Source organism: Aptenodytes forsteri, unplaced genomic scaffold (assembly GCF_000699145.1).
Source record: "Aptenodytes forsteri isolate BGI_AS27 unplaced genomic scaffold, ASM69914v1 Scaffold15, whole genome shotgun sequence".
Taxonomy (NCBI): domain Eukaryota; kingdom Metazoa; phylum Chordata; class Aves; order Sphenisciformes; family Spheniscidae; genus Aptenodytes; species Aptenodytes forsteri.
This window is the reverse complement of record NW_008795129.1, coordinates 2,336,576-2,364,534: the sequence shown is the minus strand read 5'-3', so window position 1 is coordinate 2,364,534 and position 27,959 is coordinate 2,336,576. Positions and strand designations below refer to the sequence as shown.

Genomic DNA, 27,959 nt, shown 5'->3' with positions numbered 1-27,959 from the left:
GGAAGCTGAAAAGTCCTTGACTAGTGTAAGCATTACCTAGCAACAACTAAAACACCGGTGTGTTACCAACTTTGTTCTCCTCCTAAATCCAAGACACAGCTCTGTACCAGCTACTAGGAAGAAAATTAACTCTATCCCTGCCGAAACCAGGACATACCCCTCTGCCAGTGTTTGGTTTCTTACTAGGCTCCTGACTAGGTTGGACCATAGATGTTGATGAGGAGCCGTTGCAGGTCCAGGAGTAAAGAGAAAATCCTTGATTTCCATAGTTAGCTGTTTTGAAGAGAAAGCAAGCTCCAATACATACCGAATCATCGGGCTTTCCTATAAATGAAGGCATGTCATTGATACAGATACATTAAAATATATCAAAAACTTGAGACAGAGACTTTCTGTGTTTGCTTTGAGGAATGCTTGCTGCATTTTACTTTGACACGGACCAATAATTTTCATTCCCTAAAGTGAGGTTATTTGTTTGCAGTTCCAAAATGTTCTAGTTTGGCTGTTTAAAAAGTAGAAATTATGTTTATTTAGCATAAGGAATGGATTTTAAACTCTCAGAACTGAGGAGGTGATTTTGAGAGATCCCAACTTCCTTTTCTTATAAAAGCACTAAAACATGAGCTTAAATGCTGATTTAAAAAGGAGTGCTTTTTCATTTGTCTTTATTTATGTGTCCAATATGTCAAAGTTATTAATTGATATTCTAATCTAGAAAATCATGGTTATAGTGTATAAATTAGCACACAAGTTAACACTGTTAAATACATCATGATAGCTTTTTTCTATTTTTCTTATTCTCTCTATTTTCAAGGACACAAAGTGGATGGGCAGAGATTCAAGTAAAGGGCAAAAAAAGAGCAGGGAACATTTTTTCATAATTAATATTCTTGTAGCAGCGCTCATTCCCGTCCAAAGGACTGTCTACGTATAGGGCTGTAGGCATTATTAAGATCTCATTGACTTCATAATTTTGAATTCAGGGAAGCTCCATATGAAGTTGAAGGGCCACGGGAGTGCCTTAACCTCTAAGGTGTTATTCTACTCATAATGCGTTTACACGGTTCATTTGCAAAGTGTATACGTTTTGTGGTGTTAATTTCAGGGTGAAATAGCTAATTTCTTACATGATTTGTTAGAGGTGTATGCAGTATCTGGGATGCTGTGCTCTGAAATACTCTCTTAGAAGCTGATAGAACATTGGAGGCTATATGCTTTGTCCACGTATTTTTTTTGTCCATATTTTTCAAATACAGACTTAGTATATCATAGACTTCTAGAATAATTCAGGTTGGTATGGACCACCAGAGGTTTGTTAGAGCAAATTCAAAGTTTACACAGTTGCTTTATGTTCGGTCGTTTTGAATATTTCCTAGGATAGATATTCTAATGTTAGCCCATCTTGTGAAAATTTTTTCCACATGAAATTTCTTCAAACGTTATAAAACTTGCATGAGTTTCAAAAAAATTGTTTGTATTTTATAATTTCAAAGACAATTTTTTAAGAACATTACCTCATATAAATCTCTCTTCTCTTTCCCTGTACACTTGGACATTTCAAGAAGCAGCAAATTTAATTAAAGCAGACAAACTAATTTGGGCACTAACAAATAGGAGAGATGTTGGTTCGAGGGGTTAGGCTGATCTTCCAAAACCAGAATTGCCATGTTGGAAATATCTCCTTGAATGTAACTTTGTTTCCATAAAGTAACAGTTTTGGAGGCTTCAGTGAGTCCAAAGAAGTCACTGATTATCAGTTACCAGTGATTTTCTTAATTGTTATTTCTGTTCTCTTTTGTTGTTCTTAATCTGTAAATTGACTTGGAACTATAAATCCTCATTTACATGACAGTTTATGAAATCCATTTGTCTGTCATACATTAAGTAGAAAATACTGCCCATATGTTTCTGTTGTTGCAGAAAAAAGGTATAACATTACACAGTGTTCTTAAAATCAGTAGCATGTAATCCTACCATCAAAAATTGCATCACGATGTCTATGTGAGCAGCCTCGTTCAGTATTTCCTGAATTCCATTTTGCAGACACTAGTGTTTTTAATGGAAAATCATTTGCAAGTCTTCCTATCAGGAGGTGTACATCACGTCAACATTTAGTACTAAACACACAGTAACGTCCGCAGAAGGGACCTGTACCCCATTGAACTTGGGCGCCTATTTATGAAGACTGAGAGGCTGCATGGGTACATTATACTTCTAAGGTGGCTAAAGGGGTGTTGTCACAGGCCAGACGTTCTTAGGGAACAAATAGGTATTTGCTCACTAAGTTTCAGGGGTTTCCTGTTCTCAAAATCGTTTTACTTGAAAACTCAGAGGTGTTCTGCATCAAGAAAGGTTAGTTCTCTGCCATAGGCTGACCACCTAACTTGATCTTTTATTGATCTAAAACTGTTTTTAAAAATATTGCACATTTTAATTAAATGGGAAAAAATGTTTGCTCAGTCGTATCTCCTGTATCTATAGTCTGATTCTCTGTGAAGGTGGGCAAATAATGTGACAGGAGTGGAGACATTTTCAGAGACATTTTCATGGAGAGAAGTATGGAAAATATTCAGTAGAAAATTAAAACTTACTTGGAGAATTCAAGCATCTTGAACAGCAGTGCAAATTGAAGCCCCTACTGAAACCTGCTACTCCCACAATAACATGACATTGCAGAAAAGAGCGTCTTAGCAGAGAAGTTTCCCCTCAGGTTGTAAGATCTGGGAGTAAAAGACTAACACTACTCTCCCTGGTTACAGTAGTGGTACGGTCAGTGGGCTTCTGAAGCGTGAGCTCATGAATTCATTAGAAACAGGAACTTAATGTAAATATTATTTGGCTCTAAAAAGCTAATAGTTAGGGGTATTCCCCCCCCCTTGAAGAAAGTACTAATTCAGACTATAATAATTAATGCTAAGCACTTACATAGTTTCTTGTATTCAGTGTTCTACAGACAATTATTATTACCCAAATTAATTTAAGTGAAAATATCTTTGTTTAGAGTTTAGCAACTGTCCACATTTCAACTATATTTCTTAATAATTATTAGAATTAGCATAGGTCCTGACCCTCATTTATTTGTGTGTTCAGAAACAAAGTCATGCAACAGTCTGTATAATGAAAATTAAAAGGCCAAGCAATAACATTAATGTTCTTTTAAATAATTAATTTTAATGTGTGGAAGTGTGAGCAATAAATGTTTTATTGTGAACCCTGATGTGGTAATTAATCCAAGTGATTAGGACCTAATTGCGTGTTCATAGTAAATGTCATATTTGCTGTGAAAGAAGTTTTTTTGGAATTGTGGGTCTGGGGCTAGAGTTGTGAGAAGGGTGATATTTAAAAGGAAATGTTAACGCACTTACTTTTAAACTTGGTAAGCCAGAAATTGAAAGAAATACATCCTTTATTATTTTGCCAATTACTTTTTTAGTTCTTCTGAGCATTTTATTTTACTATGCACATAATCTTATGCAATAGTGGTGCTTGTTAAATTAAATGTATCATAAGGATACGTAGGCTATTTAGAATCAGCTAGCAAATACCTTGGGGAGCGGGAGAGGGTATTTTGGTTTATTAATCATTTACACCTTAATTTGCAAATAGCAAAAGTCCTATTATTCCATAAAACTTGTCATTACTTTAATGCAAAGAATAAGTCATCCTGTGAACAATGTTATTAGTTTGAGGTGTACTGGTTGCGTTTTGGATAGCCCTATTGCACACGAAATGAATTCAGATCTCCGCTGAACCTTTAGAGCTGCGCTGGATTTTCACTGATGTAATTTATGGAGTTTGGATCCTTGGTTTTTTGTTGTGGTTTTTTTTCCCCAGCAAAATTACATTTTGTAAATACACTGCATGCTTCTGTGGTTCTTTAGAGCTCTGTTTTGCCCACGGTGAGTCTGCTTTACTTAAACAGACTCAGAAATCTTGTGTGTTACCTCTTGATCGTTTCTTTTTTTTTCCTCTTTGTACCTACCATGCTACAGTATCAGTGTAGTCTTTCTGATGATATGATCTTTATTAGTGAAATAATATGCTCTTTCTTTGGGGCTCTTGAAATATGTTCTAACGATGATGGTAATGACTTTGATTAATATTTAATCCCCGTGCTGCTATGTTCTTATAATTTACAAGATCTCAAAGGTAGTTGGGGGGAGGGAAGAAAGGTTTCTTCTTAAGTGTTTCAGTATGAGAGTGCTTAGGGAAAAACATACCTGTTTTATTATACCTTATATCTGTTTTCTAACCTGAATTTAAGTGAAATCTTTCATAGCATGACCACGTTGTTGACAGGGAAGTCCATAAGGTATAGAAGTCATGCTGGAGTTGACTTATTTTTTGTGGCATTGGACTCATTCCTGTATTTGTTTATATTACATAACAGTCGCATTCCTCTGCATCACCTGGGAATCCTGCCATTCCGAGGGCACAGGTATAGCAGTGTATATATATACACACACACACTATTATAGGGCAAGAGGTTGGTGAGGATTTTTTTTTTTTTTTTTTTTTGTGGGCAGGGGAACTAATATTTATAAATACAGCAGGGCAAGCCCAAATTAGTTTCCCCCTCCACTCCAAAAGTCACACTATTTGTGTGCGTAATCATATAACCAAAAAGTCTCTTGAGTGTACACAGCAGAAAAATTTTTATGATTTTCTGGCCATGGAATATTAAAGACAAAATTCTTAAGTAAGCAGTACTGATACGCAAGCTTTGAACCGTTCTCCACAAGGCTTTGTACAACCATATCAAATAATCTGCATTTTTACAAGATCTTTTGACACCCAGTCAGTCAATGGTGATTATCGACTAATACACCAATGGTCAGTCATTGTTTCAGTCTTTGAGTGTTTTACCTGTGTTTATAAAATAAGCCATTGTGCTGGTATAAGCACATTTAATTAGAGAGATACTCATATTTGTTCTTTTCCTGTTCAAGGCTATTTGAATAAGCAAGGAATAGGCTTGTTTTAAGTTTTTGCTTACAGAGCTTTCAAACTGAGGATTAACTGTCTAGAGAATTAGAAATTCTCTATGCATTTGTAGTTACGTAGATTCTCTCAATTTACTAATATACTGTAAACATTATGTACACACCAAACTTGAATGAATTCAACATATGGTTGATGTTTACATAATTAATGAGATGCCAAATTACATTAATATAACTAGCCATACACAAAAAAGCAAATGTTGCACAATCATCAAGGGCCTAAATTAACCATACCTTATTCTTTACTTCCTGAAATGCTTATTTGCCAGGACAGGGACCTTGGGATTGTGCTCAAAATTGTGGAAATTAAGATTGAAAATCAATTATCTCATTGTTCCAAACATCATAAATAACATCATTACCAATTTTTAGTCTTCTGGTTATTGTTTCATTAAACAATAATTGGTATTTCTGAGTCTACTTTTTGGTCTAAACACAGCATTACCCTCATATTCATAGATGGGTTAGGCAAACCTAATTTTGATAAAGAGTTATTTTAGAAGGATGAAAGGTGAAAGAAGCAGTTTCTCTTTTTAATCAACAATTTAACAAGTATTTTAAGATGCATTGCTTTCTCAGTAAGGATTAAGTTGGTTTTCAATGAAGAAAAAGTGTAGCAAAGTGGTTTTGGGATACTAGGAGAAAAGAAGAAAAGTGGCTTGTTCTTTATCATAGCTTGTTTGATTTGCAGCTTATTTTATTGATGGTAATACCCTGTACTTTATAATACCTTTCAACACAGAATTTCAGTCATTTCAGTAATGTTAAGTAATTAAACCTCCCACTGGTTCTGCCAATGGAGGTGTATTTATCATTATAACTATTTTGCAAGTGGGTAAACAGAGGCAAAAAAGGTTGAATTACTTAATCAAAGTAATAAAACCTCTCTGCTCCTGTCTCCCAGATGATGTTTAATACTTCCTCCAAAATTTTGTTATAAATTCAGTATAAATAGAAATAGACATCTCGCTCCCTGAGCTTAATAAACTCACGTAAAACTGTATGCTGAACTTTAGAGAGAATAGAGAGATCTTTTGCTTCCTCACAGAGGGGCAGACTTTAGGGAGCTCTGTCAAACCATCATCTTAAGATCTTAATTCGTCTTTCCAAAATGAGCTTAACTAACTTTGTAGTTTCCAGGGAAATAGGAGAATTTTTTATTTGGGATGACATTTCCCTACACCAAAAATAAGTATTATTGCTGCTCTCTTGCACATGTGTGTACACCTCCACCTCATTGTTAAAGTTCTCATCTATACGCTTTGCAAGTATACACCTCATAAGTAAAGACACAATTATTTTGTCCTAAATAGGGCTTGGAAGAAGTTCCTGAAGAGTGCTTAATTTAATCAATAGTAATCAGATTTCCAAATTATTTAAAACGAAAAAGAAATTGTACATATATGCATAAAATAATTATTTTCTTTAACATGTAATGTTAAATATTGGAGGTTTTCTGCTACTGTTGTAATCTGATAGATACTAATATGGCAGCAATCAGAGTTCACTGCAGCAACAAAGAAGCTGTTCAAGTCTGAAAGCAATCCTCTCCTCCTGACATGTTGGCACCATCATAGAGGAAAATGTCACGGTCAATATAAGCACGTTTACTGACAGTTAGGTTTTTTCCTATGTTACTGAAAACTGTTTGAAACTTGGCTTTTATCAAAAACAGAAACACTGGCCGCTCAGAATGATAAAACAATAGTTTACAGCTTAGTCCTTTTCCAGTTATAAAGCAGTACTTTCATAAAAATAAACAATGCATACAGGAACAAGCCAAAACAATTACTCAGAGAAATTGTTGCATTCTTGCTGTCCTTGCTTTCTGATTTAAAACAACTGTCTCCAGTAGGAACTGGACAAAAAGCAGCGGGTTTTGTTTCATTAAGTAACCACTTGCTGATCACTACAAGATAAAATATAGTTCCAAAATGCAATTGATACTGTGTAGGTACTTTCTAAGTTCCTAAATGACCTATTACATGACGAACAGGTACACAGATTAAAATAACGTTCGTGTATTTCACTAATTTACAGACTGAATGTTTCCCAAGTGGGTAGTTAATAGCACTTTTGTCCTTCCTAGAGGAAGTAAAAAATGACTTAAAGCACAAGCACTTTCATTAATAAAGGTCATGTTGTTTATTTAATTTGTGGGGTTTTGTTAATTATTTCTGGAGTTTTTTTCCACATTGTGAGTATTTTACTATCTCTATCGTTTGATACTATTCTGTCATATCTCAGTGAGGAAAATAATTTAACAAATAATTTCAAGCAGGAACAGGTTGCAAGTATAAGTGCTCAAAACTCAGAGGAAGAGGTAAGGGGTCAGTAAGTCTGCTAACTTGACAGTGTTGCGCATTCCAAGTATTGTGCTCAGATATTTCAGTGTTAAAGATAGTTTTTAAATTGTTCCCTGCTCTTTTAAACTCACATGAGTACTAAGACAGACGAAGAGCTTTTGCTCTAACTTACCAAGAAGATTCCTTCTGGTTCCTGTTCTGAAGGAAGATGATTTCATTGCCTTGTCTCACAGTGGGTGGGACATGGACTGCGCCCAGCCTGTGCTCCGTGCAGTTGAGAGGCTGGAAGACAAAAGTCTTTCAGTCCCTTCTGGTTGTAAGGGCACCCGGAAGCCTTGTGTAAGTTCTTCTGTCTGGAGCAGTTACCTAGTGGTTCGTTCTCCATCCCAAGAATTGCCATGTGTTGCAGCTTCACTCCTTCCAAGCCCTGGTATTTCTGCTAGACTGCAGCAGATGAGGCTGATGGCAGAGCAGAGCTGAGGGAAGTCTCTTCTGCCCAAGTGTGTGGCTTGAAGTTCTCTTTGTGTACAGAACATAGGAAACTTAAGCAGGTCCAAAAGCTCTGACTTGGTTATGTCTGTCGTTTAACAGAGCAAGTTCTTCTGGCACCTTAGCAGTTTCACTCCTCTACTGGAACTGCCAGCATACTTCAAGTTAGATGATTTCTGTAGGGCTTTACTGAATCACAGTATTTATCAGGGCTGTCACTACGTAACTGTCAAACTTTCTATGTGCCTGAAAAATTCCACCCTTTAGACGGATGAGAGTGTGATGTCGTCATAATTGCATTTTTATGTAAATGCTTGCTATAAAATAATTTTGGATTAAATGATGTGTTCCTTTCATGTTGGCAGAATATAATTTGTCTTAAACGGCAGCAGACTGTTGTATATGTGTTTCTGAAAGTTAAATATTTTGATTCACGCTTGCGATTTATTGATTTTTACATTGTTACCAAATGGCATTTCAAAATCGGCTCAGAATACCGTGGTTCAAAATCCTGTCACTCATATGATAAAGTTATTTTCATGTAACCCATTCTGCAAGTGGGATTGGCAAGGAAAGAGGAAGAGCTAGAAAGAAGAGAGGGCAGATGCATTTAGTGGGTAGCAGGTTTGAGAACAATCTTAATTTTTATTATCTCTCTATGTTCTTATGCAAACATTGCTTCTGTGCTATTAAACAATAATAAATCCAAAACTGCAAAGCTGTTTGTTATCATCTCAGCCTGGATTTGTCTAAATGTACACTAGGTCACAGATTTCAGTTTTGGCTTTAAAGAAATACTCACTGGCTTAAAAAAAAAACAACAAAACCCACTTGATCCTCATTGTGCAAACATTACATGTATGTAATCCAGACGAATTCAGCGCAAGCACGTTATTTCATGTGAACAAATGATGGCAAGACTTCTCAGTTTGGACAGAACACCTTATACAGAATTACTTTCACCAAAGCCAGAGTTGTTCTGGCTTCATGAGGTCCTTCAACGCGCTCCGATTCTGTGCTGCTGACACTTTTGACACCCTTAATTTGCTGCCCTCACATCTGCTATAGCTAGTGCTGTATGAGCTTAGTGTAGGTCAGAAGAAACCTTTTGGGTCTGCGAGTGATAAAAATGAGAGAGATGGCTTGCAAAGACAAATTGCTTGTGTGTAAACCCACTAAATCCTTCCGGTAATGCTAGTGTCTATAAAAAAAGACTTGAGTGTAAAAGACTATCCATATTCACAGTACCCTGGCATATTTTAAAAGGTGCATCAAAGAATTCCTGAATATTGTAAAAGTGAGATTAAGATGATATTCTCTCTTGACTCTGTCTACTGCTGTCATATGCATCTTAATATTGAATTTTAAAAGCTCTTAAGTTACAAACAAGCTACTGTATCTCCCATAGCCATGTGTCTGCAATACACAAATGTGTTTTTCTTGTTTCTTCCTTTTTGTTTCTCTTTCTCCCACAAGGAAAATGTTTTTCTCCACCAAAGGACTGTATTTAAACAGAAGGACTGCTTACAGTGCATAAGAAAAGTATCATTGTGTTTTGCGTGTGTATACGTACAAACATGCATATAAATAATTTAGTCTATCATCCTATTTTCCTGGTGTATGTATTAGTTCAGCCTTGCTCTCTGGCTTGTGGTACAATGGTACCTTCCTCCTGGCATAGAAAAGAGGCTAATTACATTTTGAGCAGCAGAAAATAGTGGCACATCATGAAGCAGTAGCATCTGGTATACTCAGTCTCAATCAGCGCACGCCAAAGGAATCCTGTGTGCTGCTAGTATGTCTGATAGCCTTTAATGTTTAATAGGTTTTCTTAGTACAATATTGCTGCCTTTCACTTTCTTTGACTGCACTGTCCAGTTATCATATGTCCTTGTATGTACAACGTTCCTTCACAAAGATAGATACATACACAGTCATTTCATTTCATATGTAAGGTAAGTTTCCCAGGCTATTGGAATTTCTGTATGTTGACTAAGTGTCTCATCCTTTGATTACAGGTGTTTTCCTCATAGTTGTTTTACGGTACCTTTGGGTTTTGAGGGTAAAAAGGTTCCCAAAACTCTCAGAAGTAGACTGAGGTGTGTGGGTGGGTATAGAATATCTTCTGAGTGGCCTCTTAACCTTTTGTTAGTGGGAATAGAACTTCTTACTAGTGAAATACAAAGTCTTTTATACCAGTGATACCGAGATACGCTTATTCTCACACTCAAAGCTGATGTTGGCTAACAGTTACTTGTCAGAGTAGGTAGGAGTAGTTGACTTAGGCATTCCTTTGTATACATCTGTCTGGACCAAAAGCAGTGGCAGCTGCAAGAAGCATGTGGGCTGTGGTTCTAAGGAAGCCACGGAGTGACTTTCTTGTGAATCCCAGTGAGATATGAGAAAACCTGTTTGTTTTAGTGGAGTTCATTCCTGTACAACATTGTAGCATGCTGCAATAGCATGGTCTGTGGCTTATCTAGTTGTAATTGGAAGCTGGGTTCCCGTAACTATACTGGCCATAGCTGTAGCTGGAATTCCACTAAAAATAGAGACAAACGCAATTCAAATACTTAAGGAGGGGGGTCTAATTAGGTTTCGTTAAACCCAAATCTGTTCAGTTCAGATTTTATACGTTTTCTTCCCACTTTGTTAATTCCATTGTATGAATTGTAGTACTACAACTTATTTTTTTTTATTGCTACAACTTTTTTTTGCAAAGAAATGTTATACTTCGCAAAGTTTTGACGAGTTCTCGTATACACAGCTCAATTTCTAGATGTTTTAATGTCAAATAGTTATCTAAATAAAAATACAACAAACTCTTGGAAGAATGCAAGTAAATGGCAGAAGTGATTTTTAGGAAACCCAGAAGACAGAGCTGTAGCCTTTGAGAGTTCCTGGCCTTTACTTTGCAGGATCTGAAAAGCAAGCTCTCCTATCTGCATCTCAGTACTTTTATGTTGCCTTTCCAAGGAAAAGGGAGTTGGATGCAGGCCTGAGTTAGATCTCATGGGGATAGTGTTCTGAACCTTAAATTACAATCAGATGTATTTTAGTTCAGACGAAGTTTTCAGCCAAAAATTGGTAAGAAGCCTAATTATTTGACCAGGTTACTATTTACGTAGACCACTGTATAGCAATTTGTGATTTATCCACAGCTGGCAACATGTTAGCCTTGAAAGGTTTTTATTTTGTGTTTGGAACAGGTTTTAAAAAATCCAACTCTGTTCATTAAATGAAAAACTAAAAGATAGTAGAGATTGCTATGGAGACGAGATGTTATATAAACTGTTCATTTTAATTCTTCAGAATGTAAAAATAGCAAAGAAGCTTGGATGTTTACAGGCTTACAGTCGTTCAAGGTACTGAGTAACTCCACAAGATGCAAAGCATTCTTGCGCCCTTTGGACTTTTATTGTCATGTAGCAAATCATGCCCAGATTTTGAAATCAATCATGTATTTGTTAGACTGGAGAGCATCGAGTAAGGAGAAATAAAAAGAAAGACTTTCTAAGTAATCTTTAATCTGTAGACTCTTCATTATATTATTTTTTTCCAGTGAGTAGAATGCCTAAGATGATTTGTTAGCTGAAGTATGCAGGATAAAAATACAGATATTCTGCGATCCGAAGACATAATAATATGGATAAAAACTGGAAAATAAGACTGTTTCGCTATTATGCCTATTAGAGTGTCATGGTGGCGACGTTACAGATAGGACTGAGATGGTGTTTTATTGATGAGACCCCCCTCAAAGTTGTTTGTTACGGTGCCTTAGACATCGTCTCTGGCCTTGAATTTAACACTTGCTGCTCTTGCTTGAAAATTGCTATTATTCACTAGGTTTTGAGAACAGTTAGTAACATTGCTTTTAGGATTATAAAAATGAAACATACAAAATTTGTTATATTAGTGTAAAGACTAAGCCTTTGTCTAATTAGTAGATTAATGAAACTCTAGGGGATCTTTACATAACTCCTGAAACACATGCGGCTGGGGTAACCATCTGCAATGCTAAGTTCAAAATGGCAGCCTTGAACTGTTCTTCATCCAGGGTTGAAGTCGGCATGCACAATTTAGTAGACAAATAGTCATTTCAGGTTGAGTTCTGTTTATTTTGTTTCACGATTGATACTTACTTGAATGTTCATATTCAGAATAAAGAACAATACTTTTGGGAGGGGGGCAAATAAAATACATTTGTGGAAACATGAAAACCCCTAGTTTTTTTCCTGCAAAACAATAACTACTACAAAGACAGCATACTCAACATATTTATTATAAACAAGGTAATAATTTTTCAGGCAAGGGATTTCATTAATCTGCTACCTGTGTATAGAGCCATCATACTGGACTTTGGAATTAAGCAGCGCAGTCTGATTGACTCTATTACTAAAAAGGGGCATTTAGAATTATAATATATCACCTTTTAAAACACAAACATTAGTCTTAGCTGCCACGGGAAAGTGTACTACATGGAATGCAGAGGTCGGGAGTTATGTTTAGTTTTGGAAGGCTGTGATTCTAGACATATGCAGATTCTTTGTCACCTCCATAATACCTTAATGGAAAGGCAGTGTTTTCCAGTAGTTCTTATCTGTGCAAGTGTATGACAAAGGTGGGCTGGGGGAGACGTTCTAGAAGCAGCATACTTAATGTGTAATTTTCCTAGTATGAAATTAGTAACATCCATTGATTTGTTTGGATGCTTGCAGGGATTCTTTCTGACGGTGTCACCAGAAGCAGTATTAAAAGTGGCTGCTCAGGCTTCTGCAAACAACAAGATCTTCAGCTTGAATCTTTCTGCACCATTTATTAGCCAGTTCTACAAAGAGCCTATGATGAAAGTCATGCCTTATGTCGACGTCCTTTTTGGAAATGAGACGGTGAGTCTTGTCAAAGTAATTGAAGTATTTGTATCTCTTGTAGCTGTTTGTGTCTAGGAGCCTGCCTCCTGGTTCTCCGTTATTTATAGAGAGAGACTGACCATGTGAAGTGTCACTAGAAAATGAAATCCACGGTCACAGGACTGTGGTATTTCAGTAGATGCCAAAGACGTCATTTGACCTGTTAGAGGTGTACAACTTGCTCACTCTGGTACAGAGACACGTGCACAAGTTATTCTAGGTTAAAAGAGGAAATATCCAACACATTGGCTGCTTTGTAATAACGATCCATGTGCATGATGTACTCACCCAGAAGTTAACTCTCTGCTGGAAGAAAACATATGAAGGGCTACTGCAGAGCTGCTGAGGTTCTGTAACTTGTTTCCATACCCATACTGCTGCTATTAATAGCATTTTCTGTGATGAAGACGACTCTTTGGGGAGAAGTGGGAGGAGAAAACTAAGAAACGGTTAATTGGTTTAGAAGGTTCTCATTGATTTTATGGTAGATGGACTAGCAGTCCATCTAAGGAAGGCTTATCTTTGCTATGCAACAGTTGGCAAACAGATTGCATGAAATTCTGCCTGCAAGTCCATGGTAATAGACCAATTAATTCAGATTTCACTCATTGTAGTGCTATCACTTTTTGATTTTTTTTCCACTTCAGAAAGTGCTCTTAAATATTTATTAGTTTGCTCAGCAGAAAAAGGTTAAAAAAAGCCTTGGAAAGTGTGACACACCTAAATGAAGTGTGGGCTTGTGACTCAAGATAACTGCATTAGTACAGGAAAATTATGGAAAAGCGACTTATTCCTGTCAGTGGTTATTTCTGATTGTGACACAAGGAGTTGCACCAACACGAGTCAGTTTTTACACTATTGTCCATGTGTCCACACTAGGGGCTAGCATTGTTACAGATACAGGACTTTTTTTAAAAAAAAAAAAAAGTATTTTTAAAATGAAGAAAATTGCAATGTTTTTAGATGCAATAGGATAAGGAAAACCTTTTTAACTGTAGCTAATGATGCAGAAGAAGTATTTTCCAGACATTTTGCTGCTATTGCCAACTGTTACCTTTATTCTGTATTTCGCAATACAATCCTCACTGTATTCAGATGCTACTGAATATTTTTCTTTAATAGCAGTATAATCTCAATGAAAAAAAATCTTGTCAGATTTCACAAATTAAGTAATAGCAAGTCTAGTCCGTGTTTGGGTGGAAGGGCTTCATGGAAACTTCTGGGATTAAACCTTGCTGGTCTTCTATGTAGGTATTGCCCCATTGACCTATTAGGAGAATTCAGATCACGGTGGTTCATTAGGTGCTGTTTTTCAGAAGGTAGAACATAGGTTGTTACTTTTGGTGTACTTGCACACTTTATAAGCAATAGTCCACTTTACTGGCGACATTCCAATTTTAGAAATTATATTCAGACTACCTTAATTTCACCTGCCATTTCAGCTTGCTATGGCATTATTCACCTGCTGTCATAAAATATTGTATAGGACTGTTGTGTGTATTAAAGTTGAAAGACTCCCTGCATTTTCTGTGTATAATTTCTGAAGCATTTTGGTGTCTTTCAGGGTAAAAGATACTATTTAGACTGAAGCGATCATCCTTAAACTTGACAGTATGAGAGAGAGAGATAAATACACACACTTCAGAGTACCAGCCTCTTATGCTTTGTTACTTATACTAATCAGTTGAAACCCTGGTCATTTTTTAGTCTCTGCTTTCTGCTATATAAGGTGGCCATTGCTACTTTTGAGTTGTTGAAATGCTATTAGCAGTGCTTTATTCTCTTGTCTTTCTGTGTGACTCGAAACCACGCTCTTGGCATGGTGTACTTCCAGTTTTTAGTAGCTGCTGTATCTTGTGATTGTCAGTATTTCTGCTCTCTGCATATGGTTTGTGGTAAAGAGTAGTTGCAAAACTCGAGAGAAGCTCATTCTGACATGTTCTGCCTTCTAGTAGCTTCCTCCTTTGTGGTGGTGGTTTTTTTTTTCTCCTGTATTCATTTCATCTACAAGTACATTCAGGATTTTTTTGTGTGTATGTATGCCTTGATGGGCAATGAACCACTTTTTGCCCATTTACTGTGATTTCCTTTTGCATTTTGCTACATTTTCCATCAGTTTTGCTAGTTGAGTTAAATACTGAAAGTGCGTAAGTAAACATATAAGCAAGGCATACTAAGTGGTGTGGTTGTTACTTTATTAGTACAAACAATACTCTCAGACACGATTTTTATTCTTCCCTATATTTATCTTCACTCCACATTATAGACCAATACAATTTTATTGTTAAGCACTGAGCTGTTTATTTTTTGAGTAATACAAAAACATCCAAGAGCAGCAAAATTCTAAATTGCTGCCATTCCTAAACTAAAAACAATTGGCAAAGTGATTTTAAATTACATCTCCTACTTAAAAATTTACATCTGAATGGAGATTGGTTATTTCAAGTTTCAGCCAGATGGTAATTAAAATGGGCAAGTTATAAACCTCTCAGAATAAATGTTCTAGTTTAGAATGTAAATGCCAGGATACCCTGAACTGCAGTAGAGACACTGAATGCTGTGATAACAACTCAGTACATGTATCGGTTTCAGCATTAGCTTAGTGACCACTGGTGGTTTTGATCATTTGTTTAAATCCCTTTTATAACTAGCCAAACATCTTGTCTTGGATGTTTGATACTTATTAACTGTACTTCATATAATAAATTTAGTACAGAACATTCAGAATAGGAATAATTATATGTTCGTTGTTGCTAACCAATTAGGGCCATTCTGCAGTCATTATCTAGCAATACATGACTGGAGAACTTGATTATTGTCATTGCTTTTAATTTTTATTAAATTAAGGTTTTTTTAATAGTGTCATTTTGCAAATGGTACTTAGCAATAATACCTTCCAAGCTACCATAATCACTGGATAATTAACCTGCCAGGATTAAGCACACTCTACTTTGCCTCAGGATGCTTAACTCTCAAATAAGGTCAATTATCTCCTGATGATAACTGCTTTGTCACAAGTTGCTGCTTAATTCGTCTGTAAAAGCTCACCTTAGAATACATACTCTACGACTCAAAGTAACTTTCAGTAACAGAATGGTCAAAGGAGTGAAAGCTTTTAAAATTACATCTCTGCACAGAGTTGTGGAATGTTTCCTACACAGCAATTATACTAGGCAAGTAAAGGAGCCTAAATTTGCATGTATTTCTTTCCCAGACCTCTTTCTGCTTTCCCGGTTAGGGCTAAAGCACGGTGTCTCTGATATACTTGACCCATCGAAGTCAATAACGGGCACGGGAACCTGAACTCAATTTCTAGTCTCCCCAAAAGATGTGAGTTACAATGGCATCTCCCCGGGGAAGGAACTACTTCTGGGGGGAACGGTCTGTGTGTTTTGGGACATGCAGCTAGATAGCAGTTTCTTTTCTGTGGAGGTCTTCAGAATTCAAGGGACACTACAAAGCCTTCACATGATTCAGCCCTGCATATGGCAGTCATTCATGACTCAGAGGAATCTTTATTAAGATATTGATGTGGTAAAGACCTTCTGGGTTCTTTTCCTGCGTGTAGGCAGGACTTCTCTGCAAAATTTTAGAATTTAGAAACTTTAGAATTACAGACATGCTGAGCTCCTTATCTGTTGCTTTGCAACAAAAACCATAACCAAACACTACAGCTTGCAGTATACAGTGTACAGCGATCAGTAAAAGTTGAGGAGGTTATGTAGAAGAGAAATCGTGGATTTTTCTAAAGCATGACTATAATAAAGAGAACTAAGATAACAATTATTCTTGGAAATTAGATCCCCTTCCTCTCTAGTGTAAAGAGCTGTTACTTCTAAACACCCAGTCTCTGAACAAATTAATTACAGGATTGTAAGCTGAAGTTCTGCAAAGACAGATGCTTCTGCAAGCTCATTGGGAAATTGATGCTGGTGTGACAGCAAATGTGCTGAAAAGAAAGAAGGTTGCATACAAGACTTCTGTGTTTTAAAAAGCAATGACAATAGCTTTAGTGGTGGTTCTGGAGTTATGAATCCTGAGCTTTAAAAAGATGGGTGCCTTTGTATGCAATAAGATACCAAACGGGTCTTGTCATCATTTCATCTTAAAATTATACCGAAATGGTACATTGTGCCTCCTTAATTTAAAGTATTTTCAAGTGAGGTATCAAGTACTCACATAAACATCCCTACAAATATATGTGGTTTGGACACAGCCTTTAAGAGCCTTTATAAGCCTTTATAAAGGCAAGTCTCTTTAATGACATGGAAAATTCTCTTTAATGGCAAGGAAAAACAGTAAATCTAAAACCAATAACCGGTTAACATGCTCCTGATTTTGAACTTGCAGTCTGTCTGTAGTTTTGTGCTTATATTTTAACCAGGGAAGTGAATGGAAATGCTGCTAAGCTTTCTGGCATAAAACTGTGTTCAACACACTAGGATTTACACCTAAATGATGGTTTCCAAACAAATTGGTCTATTCCTTTTCTGTAACCTGTAACGCATGTTTGTAAACAACTTTCACTCCACATACTTTGATATATTACATTAAGATATGACACTGTGGACAACCTTCAGTCCTGCCTACAAATTTCGTCTGCTGGATTATCACCTGGGACCAGATCGATACCTGCAGGCTTAGGAATCTGCCCACAGCTCACAAGAATCTTGAACGAGACATAATCACTTTTGTAAGATAAATGAGCCTCACGGTGATTCTTTTTAAACCAGTGTGCGTTCATAACAGCATAACTGAATTGGTCGGAATTTAGACCAGTGTAATTGCTGCTGTTTATAGACCTAGCAGATAGTTTTCCACATTACCTGAATGTCCTTTCGCACTGGCGAATTGTCTGATTCTGAGGAAACGATTAAGAGGTAAGAGACAGGAGAAAATCAGGTGGCAGATGTAATTTGCTGTGTAGAGGAAGGGAAATACAGTTTGACTTTCAATAAGTAATGAAAGGGAAACAAACATTTCAGTCTGTTCTGTATCACTTGGGCCAAAAAGTAAGGAACACAGCAAAGTACGGCTGCTCATGCCATAAATATCACCAAATTGTTGTTTCTGTTTGAAGTATTTTCAAGTAAGCATTTGAAATTATTTTTGAATGTTTGAAATTATTAGTAGAAGGCAAACACTAGATCATATTTGAAACTGGGTATCGTGAAGAGGCTCATTTTACTGTACTGCTGACTTGCATGTATGTTATGTAAAGAGCCCTTAAGAGACCTTGATTCTTTCTTTTTAACTTACTGGAACTGGTCCATATTGAGGGGTTATTTTCAGTCAGTGGTTGTTTGCAAGCTATCTTCCTTATGAGTTCAACCTTTACCTTCAGCTTCTACATCTTTATTCATTTTGAATTAATTTTTCAGAAACATTAAATCATCTTAAATGAAATTAAGTTGGGTGTCAGTGGTTTGCATTTCACTTTATACGCCAGTATTTTACTTTTCGTTCTGCTTTCAGAAGTTCTCAGAAACTTGCCCCACAGGTGAGGGTAATTATCTTCATTTTGTAGGCTGAGTGAGAGACTGAGGTTTGCACAGTCCCCTACAGGGAGTCTGCGGTTGAGTTAAAAATCGTAGTCAGATATTCTGACCCAGTTTATTAAATGCACATGGGAAAAAATTTTGTAGGGAGACATCTCATCTTCTCTTCTGTTTTAACAGGTAGAGGTTTTTAAGGTCAGCTGCTGCTGGTGTTTGCTTTTCTAAACTGCAGTAAACAGATAGCAATTTCTTTTTATAAATCCTACATTTAAGAAGGCTGCAAAGTCTTTGGAGGGAGCCTGGGAATTAAAAATCATAATTTTAAATGGAGGAAAAATAAATATTATTTTTCTTTGATGTCTTTGTAGAATTGTGACACTTATTTCCTGGTGCAGGTGCTGTGTTTTCAATTACAGGAAAGCTATGGCATTGTAATATTGCTGCTTAATTCATAGAATTAACTTTCTCAGTATTGGAATATCTAATAAATTGTGGCCAACTGAAAAATGAGAGGGTCTCTAGCACAAGGGAGGTTTCTAATGTCAATGGCATGTTGTAAAGATGTGCTGTGGGAAGGATGCTGAAACAGCCCAAGGCTATTTCAGCTGCAGACACTGAATCTGCTTCTCCTGTGAACTGCAGTGGCTCTCTAAGATGAAATGCTTTTAAATCATTTCCCAACCTTGCAGCCGTCTTTGATAAAAGCCCTGTTATCTGAAATGATATGAATCACTGTGGAGTTAATCATACCTTATACAACAACATATTTTGTTGTGATTCATTCTGTTTCAATTAATCATCTTATTTATCTACATTGTCTCAGCTGCTGCACTGAAATTCATGAGTAATAAGCAAGTAATTATTTTAGTATAGTTTACCTAGTACATTATGAATGAAAGGAAAATTGAGAGCCAAGTATTTAAATTGATATTTAGTGCTGCTTTCAGCTAATGTCTAGCTATTTAAGCAATTTAGGAATCCTATCTCAAAAATGGCTTTCTTTTTTCCTTGTATGGAAAACAAGCAGGTATTTAGAAGAGGAGAATATACTTTACAACCGGCTTCACTTCTTAAAACTAAAAATATTTTCTGGTAGTCTCTCAGAATGCTCGGGGATATTTATCCTTCCTTATGCTATGCAGTGTTGAGACACTTTCAAGATTACAAATACTGGTTAGAACGCAGCACAAGACAGAACATGTCCTGTGAGGAGGGAAGGCAGATTTCACCGTATTTCAGCAGCTTGTGTTTTACTGACGATGATTGATAACCCTTTTCACTTTGTAGCACTTCCCAGAGCGTCTCATAACACTTCATAAACATTAAAGCTCAGAATAAACCAATAAGGTGGGTGTGTAGTCTTGTCTCTGCTTTACAGGGGGACAATTGAGAGGTTATTTGCCCAAGGTCATACAGCAAGAGCAGAGCCAGGAACAAGCAAAATCGTTTTCTAACTTTTTTTCTTCAGTTAGTGTCCTGAAATGTTGTCAGGTGCTGGATACATTTAGGACAAAACTCACCTGACTGGAGGAAAAGACCTGCAGAATTTGGCTGTCAGTTGTCAGTATAATATTAATGTATGTCTCTGAAAGCGTTTTAAAGGTGAACTGCATGTGCATTTTCAAGAATCAGTACTAGGGCAAAAATGTATAATACATGATATAATACAAATACATAATGTAAGAGCTGCAAAAATAAGAGTATGAATAAAATTTAGTTATATAGTTGATAAGAAGTAGAATGAAGGCAGAAATGTTCACAAAAACTTCTTTAAATCAGTGTAAATCCAGAACAATTCAATTTCACAGAGATACTTGCAGATAACAATGCAGGTAAAGTATATAGGTTTCAATAAAGGTTTTTGTTTTCCAAACCAGCTAAGGTCTATTCAGTGACTCCACATTTCAAGCCCTATTTGGGGCAGAGGTAGCCAGTTTCTGATTCAGAGCATTGTCAGATCATGCTAAAGCCTTTTATGCCAACATATACTGGGGGTTCTCCCCCTGTTACAGTCCTTACAGTGAATTGTAAGGCTGCAGTTCCATGTTATCCCCATGGGTAACACCTAAATGTGAGCTGATGCGGACCTTTCTCACCTGCCCTTATCACATAGTCTCATCCCTTCGGTCAGATTTAGCAATTTTACGTCCATAGCAAGAGTAGTTTCTGTGGGCTGGGTTACTGTTGAATCACTGAGCCGGTCCAGCTTTCCCAGGCAACAGGATCACTAGATCTGACTAGATGAGAGGGTACTACATGGTGGTACAGAGAACTTTGCAAGAGAAAGCCTGATAACCTCTCTGTTTCATCTGATCTAACCAGTCTATACTGTTAGGGTCTCCCAAGCAATACAGCAAAGAAACACAGCTGGGGACATTGTCTGACTTAAAGATTTTATTTCTGTAATACAGTATTTACAGCAATATTCTCAATAATCCTGAGTTATGTTATATATGCAGCCACTCAATATAGTTTTATCTGCAGGTATTTAGTTGAATGTTACTATGCATGGATAAGTTCAGGTATTAGCTGTAAAGTTCTTGGACAGAGGTTTTTTATATAAAGAGCTTGTATTTGCTTGAGGAGTATGTATTGATGCTTCCTGTGTTTATAAATTTGAGCCTGAACAAAGGGTACTTGAAAGAGAAGAAAAGAGAAGGAAAAAAACCAGCCCTGCTAGGTGAATAGGCTATTTGAGGATGTCCCAAGAAATTTCTGGAGTTAGGAGTTTTATTTTAAATTTTTCTGGTGCTGAAGATTGATGGATCTTGATTCAGGGGAAACTCATTGTTTTTATTAAGAAATTATGTTTCGTCACTTTGATATTATTGTCCTTTGAGCCTAAGCCAGTCTTCAGGTGCCGGTCAACAGCATGCTTATTTCTCTTTCTCTGTGGCCGTCCTTCTGAAGGATACTATTTTTGTAATTCTGAGAGGCCAAGCTATTAGCAGTATCTTTGGTTCCTGGCAGGTAAGAGACCTCACAGAACTAGGTCCTCTTCAGCATTTCTTTTAACCAAATGTCTTTCTGCTCTGGAATTCCTCTGACAGACCAGGGCATTTTTATCTTGTCTAGTCAAGACCGTTGACCTCTCCAGGTTGTGCAACATTCTTTCTTTTTTAAAAGAACTGGAATTTTCGTGAGAAATGAAATTGTAGCCATAAATTGTGTCGTTGCGGCAGTTCTGATTGCTCTGAAAGGAGAACCTTCCTCCAGCTGGAAAAATATCTGAAATTTCATGGAATTGCAGGTAACTTTCACCATCAGTTCACCTGAAGTTTTTTCTAAACTTTTTTTGAAACATGTATGACCTATGTGGATGGGCAGTCAGACGGTCTTAACACACACAATATTTAATATGTATGTCATTTTGGAGCAGCTATGATTAACGTGTCTTTTTCCTCTCGTTGGAATTTCTACTAGACCAGTAGATACATCTGTGAGTGGTCTTGGACACATACCAGTTTCAGATAAATGGATCAGTCAATTTAAATTCTGCACATATAGTTGCCAAACACTATGCATTTGATTTGAACATCAAAGTAAATGCCAGATTCGGATGGAGCTGCATCTTGGTATATGCGAATTACAATAATGAGTCAAACTACTGAATCTAACTGCTCAAAAAAGAACATTCATCATCTGGAACCAAATTAATTTCTTCTAGAATCTAAACGGGTGAAAAGAACTGAAGAAGTACATAGCCTTATGCTGGCCAATTGTAGCCCATCTCTGAACATGCATTATCTGAGAGGTGGGTGGACACACGTATAAGTATTCTAAAGGGTAGCACTGGTGGGAGGTGGACCCATTATTCAGAGTACACCATGGAAACCGTAAGTTTCAGGAGTCCATATTAACTCTACTTGCAGATGAGTTTCTTTCATATTTCAAACAAGAACTTTGTGTCCCAGGATGAGTGGTTCATGTATATATTTCAGGTAGAGCAAGCTAAAATCGAGATCAAAGTGTTTAATGTGTTAACATCATCTTCAGCTGTGTTCTCGGGATAATTTTTAAGCTGGCATGGAAGTGACAACGTAAGTCATCCCAAAGTTGTCTTTTCATTTATGGTAAAGATATTAAGTATTTTAGGGAGGGGTCTTCCTTGTAACAGACTTTATTCAGAGCATACCTATTCATTTTGCACCTCTTCCATTGGAGTTGTTTTTGTAGGAAGTTAAATGTCAATTACCTCTTTTTAACCAACCTTCACCTCTACTATTCTTAAATAAGAGTTTCTCTTTCTTGTTATTTGGAACTTAAAAGTGCACTGTATAGAATACTGCAACACAAATTAACAGAAGTTGGTTACTTTGGAGGGCATTTGGACAGATCTAGAGAGAGAGAAGAATATGTAATAGGTTAACGAGGAATGTTATCAGACCAGGAAGATGCTTAATTCAGGAGTAAATTATGCAGACATTCTTTCTTGTGACTGTTATTCAAGGTAACAATTTTTAGAATAGTATCTCATGTAATGAAACACAAAACAAACCCCCTAATTTTTCTATTTCAAAATCTGTATGTTCAATGATACAGTAATGATTTTGAGTGTTAGGTGGATGAGGAGAATTGGATAATTAGACAATATGGCTATCCACAGTTAATATCCTTAAACACTTATTTTTCAGGGTAAGAGCCAACTCTTTAATGAGAGTTTAAAGGAAACCAGACTGTTCTGTAAACTTTCAGTTTCCTTCAGTTTTCTTTGTAACAGTTTTCCAAAGACAGGGTCCTGGACTAGAGAGATTGCTGATCTGATCCATTATGGCCAGTCCTGTGGTCCTTTGACAAGGAAAAGATATTTCTTTCAAGAAAAGATTAGCCAGATAAATAGAACTCTCTTATTTTATAATTTATACAACATGTGGGCAGTTTTCTAATGATTTTTTTTTTTATTAGTATTGAACAACTGTTTTCAGTGCTACTGTTTTGTTCATCTGTTAATAAGACCTCTTGCAATAAATCCTTGTTCAGGATAATGAATAAGAAAAATTATACTTCATGTAGATAAAATTCCCAAGAGTAGATTTGAAATATATTCAACTCATCCTGCAAACTGTTTGAAATGTAACTAATTTTGTCTATGCTAATCTGTCCAAACCATGTTACTAATTTAAATCAAGATCATAAGTTATGATGCTTACCTTTTCATAACGTTTCCTTAACTACTTTTTTTTTCCTTGCGTATTTCTTGCATTCCATTTTTCTGGAATCAAACACATCGTACCCAGCAACAGCCTGGGGTGCAAATTTGGTATAACTGTGCAATGTTTTCCAATTTTAATTCCACATTTTACAAACACTTCTATGGATCTTATGTTGCCTGTCTCAGCTATGTGGAAAGTATAACAAGGTCTTCAGTAGTACTTATTACTGAGCATAGTTACTGTTCTCTCTCAACAGAGCCAGCTTCTATGCTCTGAACTACCCCAACTAGCCATCTTTCTGTAATAAACCACCCCTTGAAAACCCTTTCCATGTCCCTGCTCCCAGTAATCTCCCTGCAAATATGAAATGCCTCCCTAATGTTATACTGGCTAGAGACATAAGGCACGCAGTGTTCAGGCCTGCATCTGTATCTTTGGTCCTTGGATGGCTGTAAATGGAAGATTGACAATACTGTAGAGGGGAGGTCCCCAGCTCGCCAGCAAGACACACACAACTTACTGCCTGCCCTTGAAAGCCTGAGGATATTAAGCCTTACATACGAGTTTACCATTTATCAATAAGCTATTATGGGATAACCTTAGAAGGTTTCTAAAACATTTTCCCCTGAGCCTCATACAACTTCCTGACTTTACAGACAAAGGCATATGAAAAATAGTATCAATAAAAATTTTAAATTCTCTAAAACAGTTTTCCTCTGAAACATGTCATATACAGAATATATGATGGGTTGGCATGTTAAAATGGTTTTGTGGATCCTTTTCTAAGGCAACTTGCATTACTAGCTTGCGAATTGACCATTTGAGTAATGTGTCCATCCCAAGACAGCTTTTCTAAGAAACCATCATGCGTTCTTTTTTCTTGCCTATCTCCTACCCTTATTATTACAGCAGTTTACTTTATAGAAGGTGTTTAGAGTACTATACACTGTACAAACCAGTGTAAGAGGCATGTCCTGTCCTGAGAAATTTACATTTTAAACAGAGATAACAAACAAAAGACTGGAGAAGTAATGACCAGAGAGAGGTGAAATGTCATAACAATGATCATACACTTGCTCAGTGCCATTACCAAAAGTGTAGCTAAGGTTTTTGCCCTGTAATCCCATATATCAATTTTTAAAAGAAAATAAATCAATGGAAGAGGAAAAAAGTAATGATGGGCTGTGCTAAGTCTAGATATATATCCCTTCACTCCAGTGTAAGAGGCATGTCCTGTCCTGAGAAATTTACATTTTAAACAGAGATAACAAACAAAAGACTGGAGAAGTAATGACCAGAGAGAGGTGAAATGTCATAACAATGATCATACACTTGCTCAGTGCCATTACCAAAAGTGTAGCTAAGGTTTTTGCCCTGTAATCCCATATATCAATTTTTAAAAGAAAATAAATCAATGGAAGAGGAAAAAAGTAATGATGGGCTGTGCTAAGTCTAGATATATAAGTCCCTTCACTATAGATTTTTTTAGTTTTTCTTTTGCATGGTTTTTTTTTTGTTTTCAATCTTAAATATCATGCAGAATTAAAGCAGTTCATGATCAGTTAAAATTTTAAGTATTTAAGAAAGCAGTATTTAAGATTAACTGTTCTCCATTTACTGACCGTTACTTGGAACCAAAAAAATCTTGTATTTTTGTAAGCATAGTAAGCTACACTGTTTTTCTTTAAACTTTAGGGTATGAATTATATTCCTATAATGACAGCTGCAGGGTGGAATGTTTTAACACACTGGAGTGAGATATATCTTGGACACATTCTTGGTATCTTAAGTTCAACATGCTCCATATGGTGCCACTGAGCCAGTGATTTTGAAGAAAACAGTCAAAGACTGCTGAAACAGCGTAAAATACAAATTAGTCTTTGCTATATAAGTAAAAAAATTCACTGTCAATCTTTTCAGCTTTCTGCATGAATACTTCCAGCAACTTTTAATAGCAGTCCCCATGTTTTAAAACAACTGTTGAATTCTAGCAGAACAGCGTAAAAGAATGCATACTCATTATTAACTGTATTATGCCTAAGTCTTATGCAGGAGAGCAAAGGGAAAGGAGCTTGGGCTTCCCTGTATTGTCACAGCAGTCTTTAACATGGCAGCAGGGATTGTGTGTTGCAAGATTTGTGAGAAGTAGGTTGCTTTTTGTTAACTTGGTCCTCTGTCAGCACAAAAGAGCCATGAAAGAGCTGTGTCTCAGGGAGGTGTCTTCTCAGTCCTACTATTGAGAATAGTAATGATGGGGTACCCTGTAGTAAAACTACCATTGTTATGACTTAAATATTTTGGTGTTTGTGGTACTGGATTAGCTGGGAATTATGTTTTCAGGACTTTGGACTTTTTTCATGTATGTTTTCGTTCATAGTATCATGACAGGTAGGAGTTAATGTGTGAGTAACTTGCTTGTCTATCTTTTATCTTAATGTGATTGGATTTTTTTCAATATAAACGTAACCCTGGGCTTCCTGAGTTTATATTCATGCTTACGGATTTCAGAATTCTTACAGCATACTTGCAGTTCTTAATGCTGAAGTTATTGGTTCATACCCTGATTTTAACTCTATATTGACCTGGTGTGAATTTTAGTCCTGGGTGATGATGATGATTGTTGTTGTTGTGGCTTTTTTTATAGTGTCATACGTGGACTCCAAACAAGAAACCCAAGGATTACACAGCCATGCAAAAGTTCTGTCTCTTTCAAGCAGTGTCAGCCTTAAATCATTTTGTATTGATGTTGACTCTTAAGAACAGATTTACAAATATAACAGAGTATAAGAAAAAAGAGCCACAGTGCACCAACCTGTTAACCTATACTTATGTACCTCTTCTATCAGCAGAACAGCATAATGAACTGAGAGCATTACTGATGAATCAGACCCTTCAGGTGGTGATTTGCAGAGTTATATTAATGTGAAGTCGCACATTACAGCCTGAGTTGATCTAGGAATTTACTGCCAGAGGAAGAAGGAGATCTTACTCCTTGTTCTCCCCCTTTTCAGACTTGTAGCTTCTGTCTGAGGTTCCCTCTGCGCAGTGGGGCTAAGGCAGCAGATACATGGGCGATATTTTAAAGAAGAGGCCCAAGGAGCTGTGGCCACATGATTTTTAAACAGGGATGTAATTTGAGACGGTCAATCCGAAAAGTAAGAAACCAAAACGCAGTCCTTGAGCTTCTTCCCCACTGCTAAATTGTTACAATCTATAAAATCATTAGACAAAGACTGACAGGTAACTAGCATTTTAGTAATCTCATATTAGAGCTACCTGCACTGCTGTAGTCCCTCTAGATATAATTAGATAAAACAATCATCAACAGGTTGTTTAAATATCCATCTTTAAATATAGCCTGAATGTCAAATTTTAAATGATAATTACTTAACAACATGTTTGTTAAATTCTTTGGGATACAGCCAATGTTGGTATCTGTGGTAAAGGACCTAGCTGCCAATGGATTCATAAATAAACTTCTTGTACGCTCTCAGTACATTCAAAGCATGCAAGGTCTTGATACCGTATTTCTCACAGTAAACAGAGGTCAAATTTCTGCTTTAAGTGAAAAACAGAATTTAATATTGGCGTTAGAGATATGACCAGAACATCAATGATGCATTAAGGTGGATGCTTTCTCCTCATACATAAATTATAATTACCACCTTTTTTGTTTTTCTTGCAGCAGCTGGATTCTCTAGTTTAAAAAGATATCTGTTGATATTCGTCCAGTCACTGGACATACACTGGTATATGTTCTATGAAAGACTTATTCAGCTGTACCTCCCTCATCAGTGATAACTGTGTAGGCCTTCCAGTCTCCACGGCCATCCTAATCCATTTGATATGATGATATAATGCAGCTGTCACAAAACACTATCCCCTTTCTTTCAGAAACGTAAGACTTGCAAGCCATACATGTAGTCTAACCCAAGGAAATTATCCCAAGGGATCCACTTGACCTATCAGTGCCTTCCTTCATTTTGTGTCATGGGTGGACCGATCCCTTTGGTTATCTGCTCAGCAGGATTACAGTCACTGTCTAAATTGGAAGACAACTGTGCTTTCCTTCTCTGAGTATCAGTTCATCATCACTATGTGTGAGAAGCTTGGGTTAAGCTATGTGTTAAGCTTGCACTTAACTGTTCCAAAACAAGTTTGTGTATGAAAGACCTAACAATTGTGTTATATTGCTCAGCTGGGACAAAAGGAGGACCTCCTTAAGCCAAACATTCTTTATGATGAAGAGCAGAGCATGAAAGGAGACCAAAACCTCTTTCTGCACATTACTGTTGTTTGCTAAAGGAGGGCAGAGTCCAGCCTGTTCTTTTCTAATTCCACATCTCAGCCGTTGGTGAATTATTTGAGGAGAGGAGGAGACAAAGAATAAGGGGAAGACTTGAGAAAATCAGATAGAGTCTCTACCTGAAAATGGCTCTGTATTTCCCAGAGATGGAGAAATTTCCTTAGCCTTTCAAACTTTCCACAATGGCTCAACCTTGCCTCAGTGCATCAAGACCTGGGAGTGGTTTTCTTATCATAGAATCATAGAATAGTTTGGGTTGGAAGGGACCTCTAAAGGTCATCTCGTCCAACCCCC

The 27,959-nt window shown here is 36.7% G+C and overlaps 1 protein-coding gene across 1 annotated transcript in view; it reads left to right on the top strand.

Annotated features, from left to right (window-relative positions):
- The window catches only part of ADK (adenosine kinase), a 303,687-nt gene that overhangs the window by 206,937 nt on the left and 68,791 nt on the right, over window positions 1-27,959 (top strand). The window contains exon 6 of the mRNA XM_009277647.2: window positions 12,517-12,687. Within this exon, the coding sequence (XP_009275922.1) occupies window positions 12,517-12,687 (171 nt within the window). The remainder of the gene's footprint in view (window positions 1-12,516; window positions 12,688-27,959) is intronic.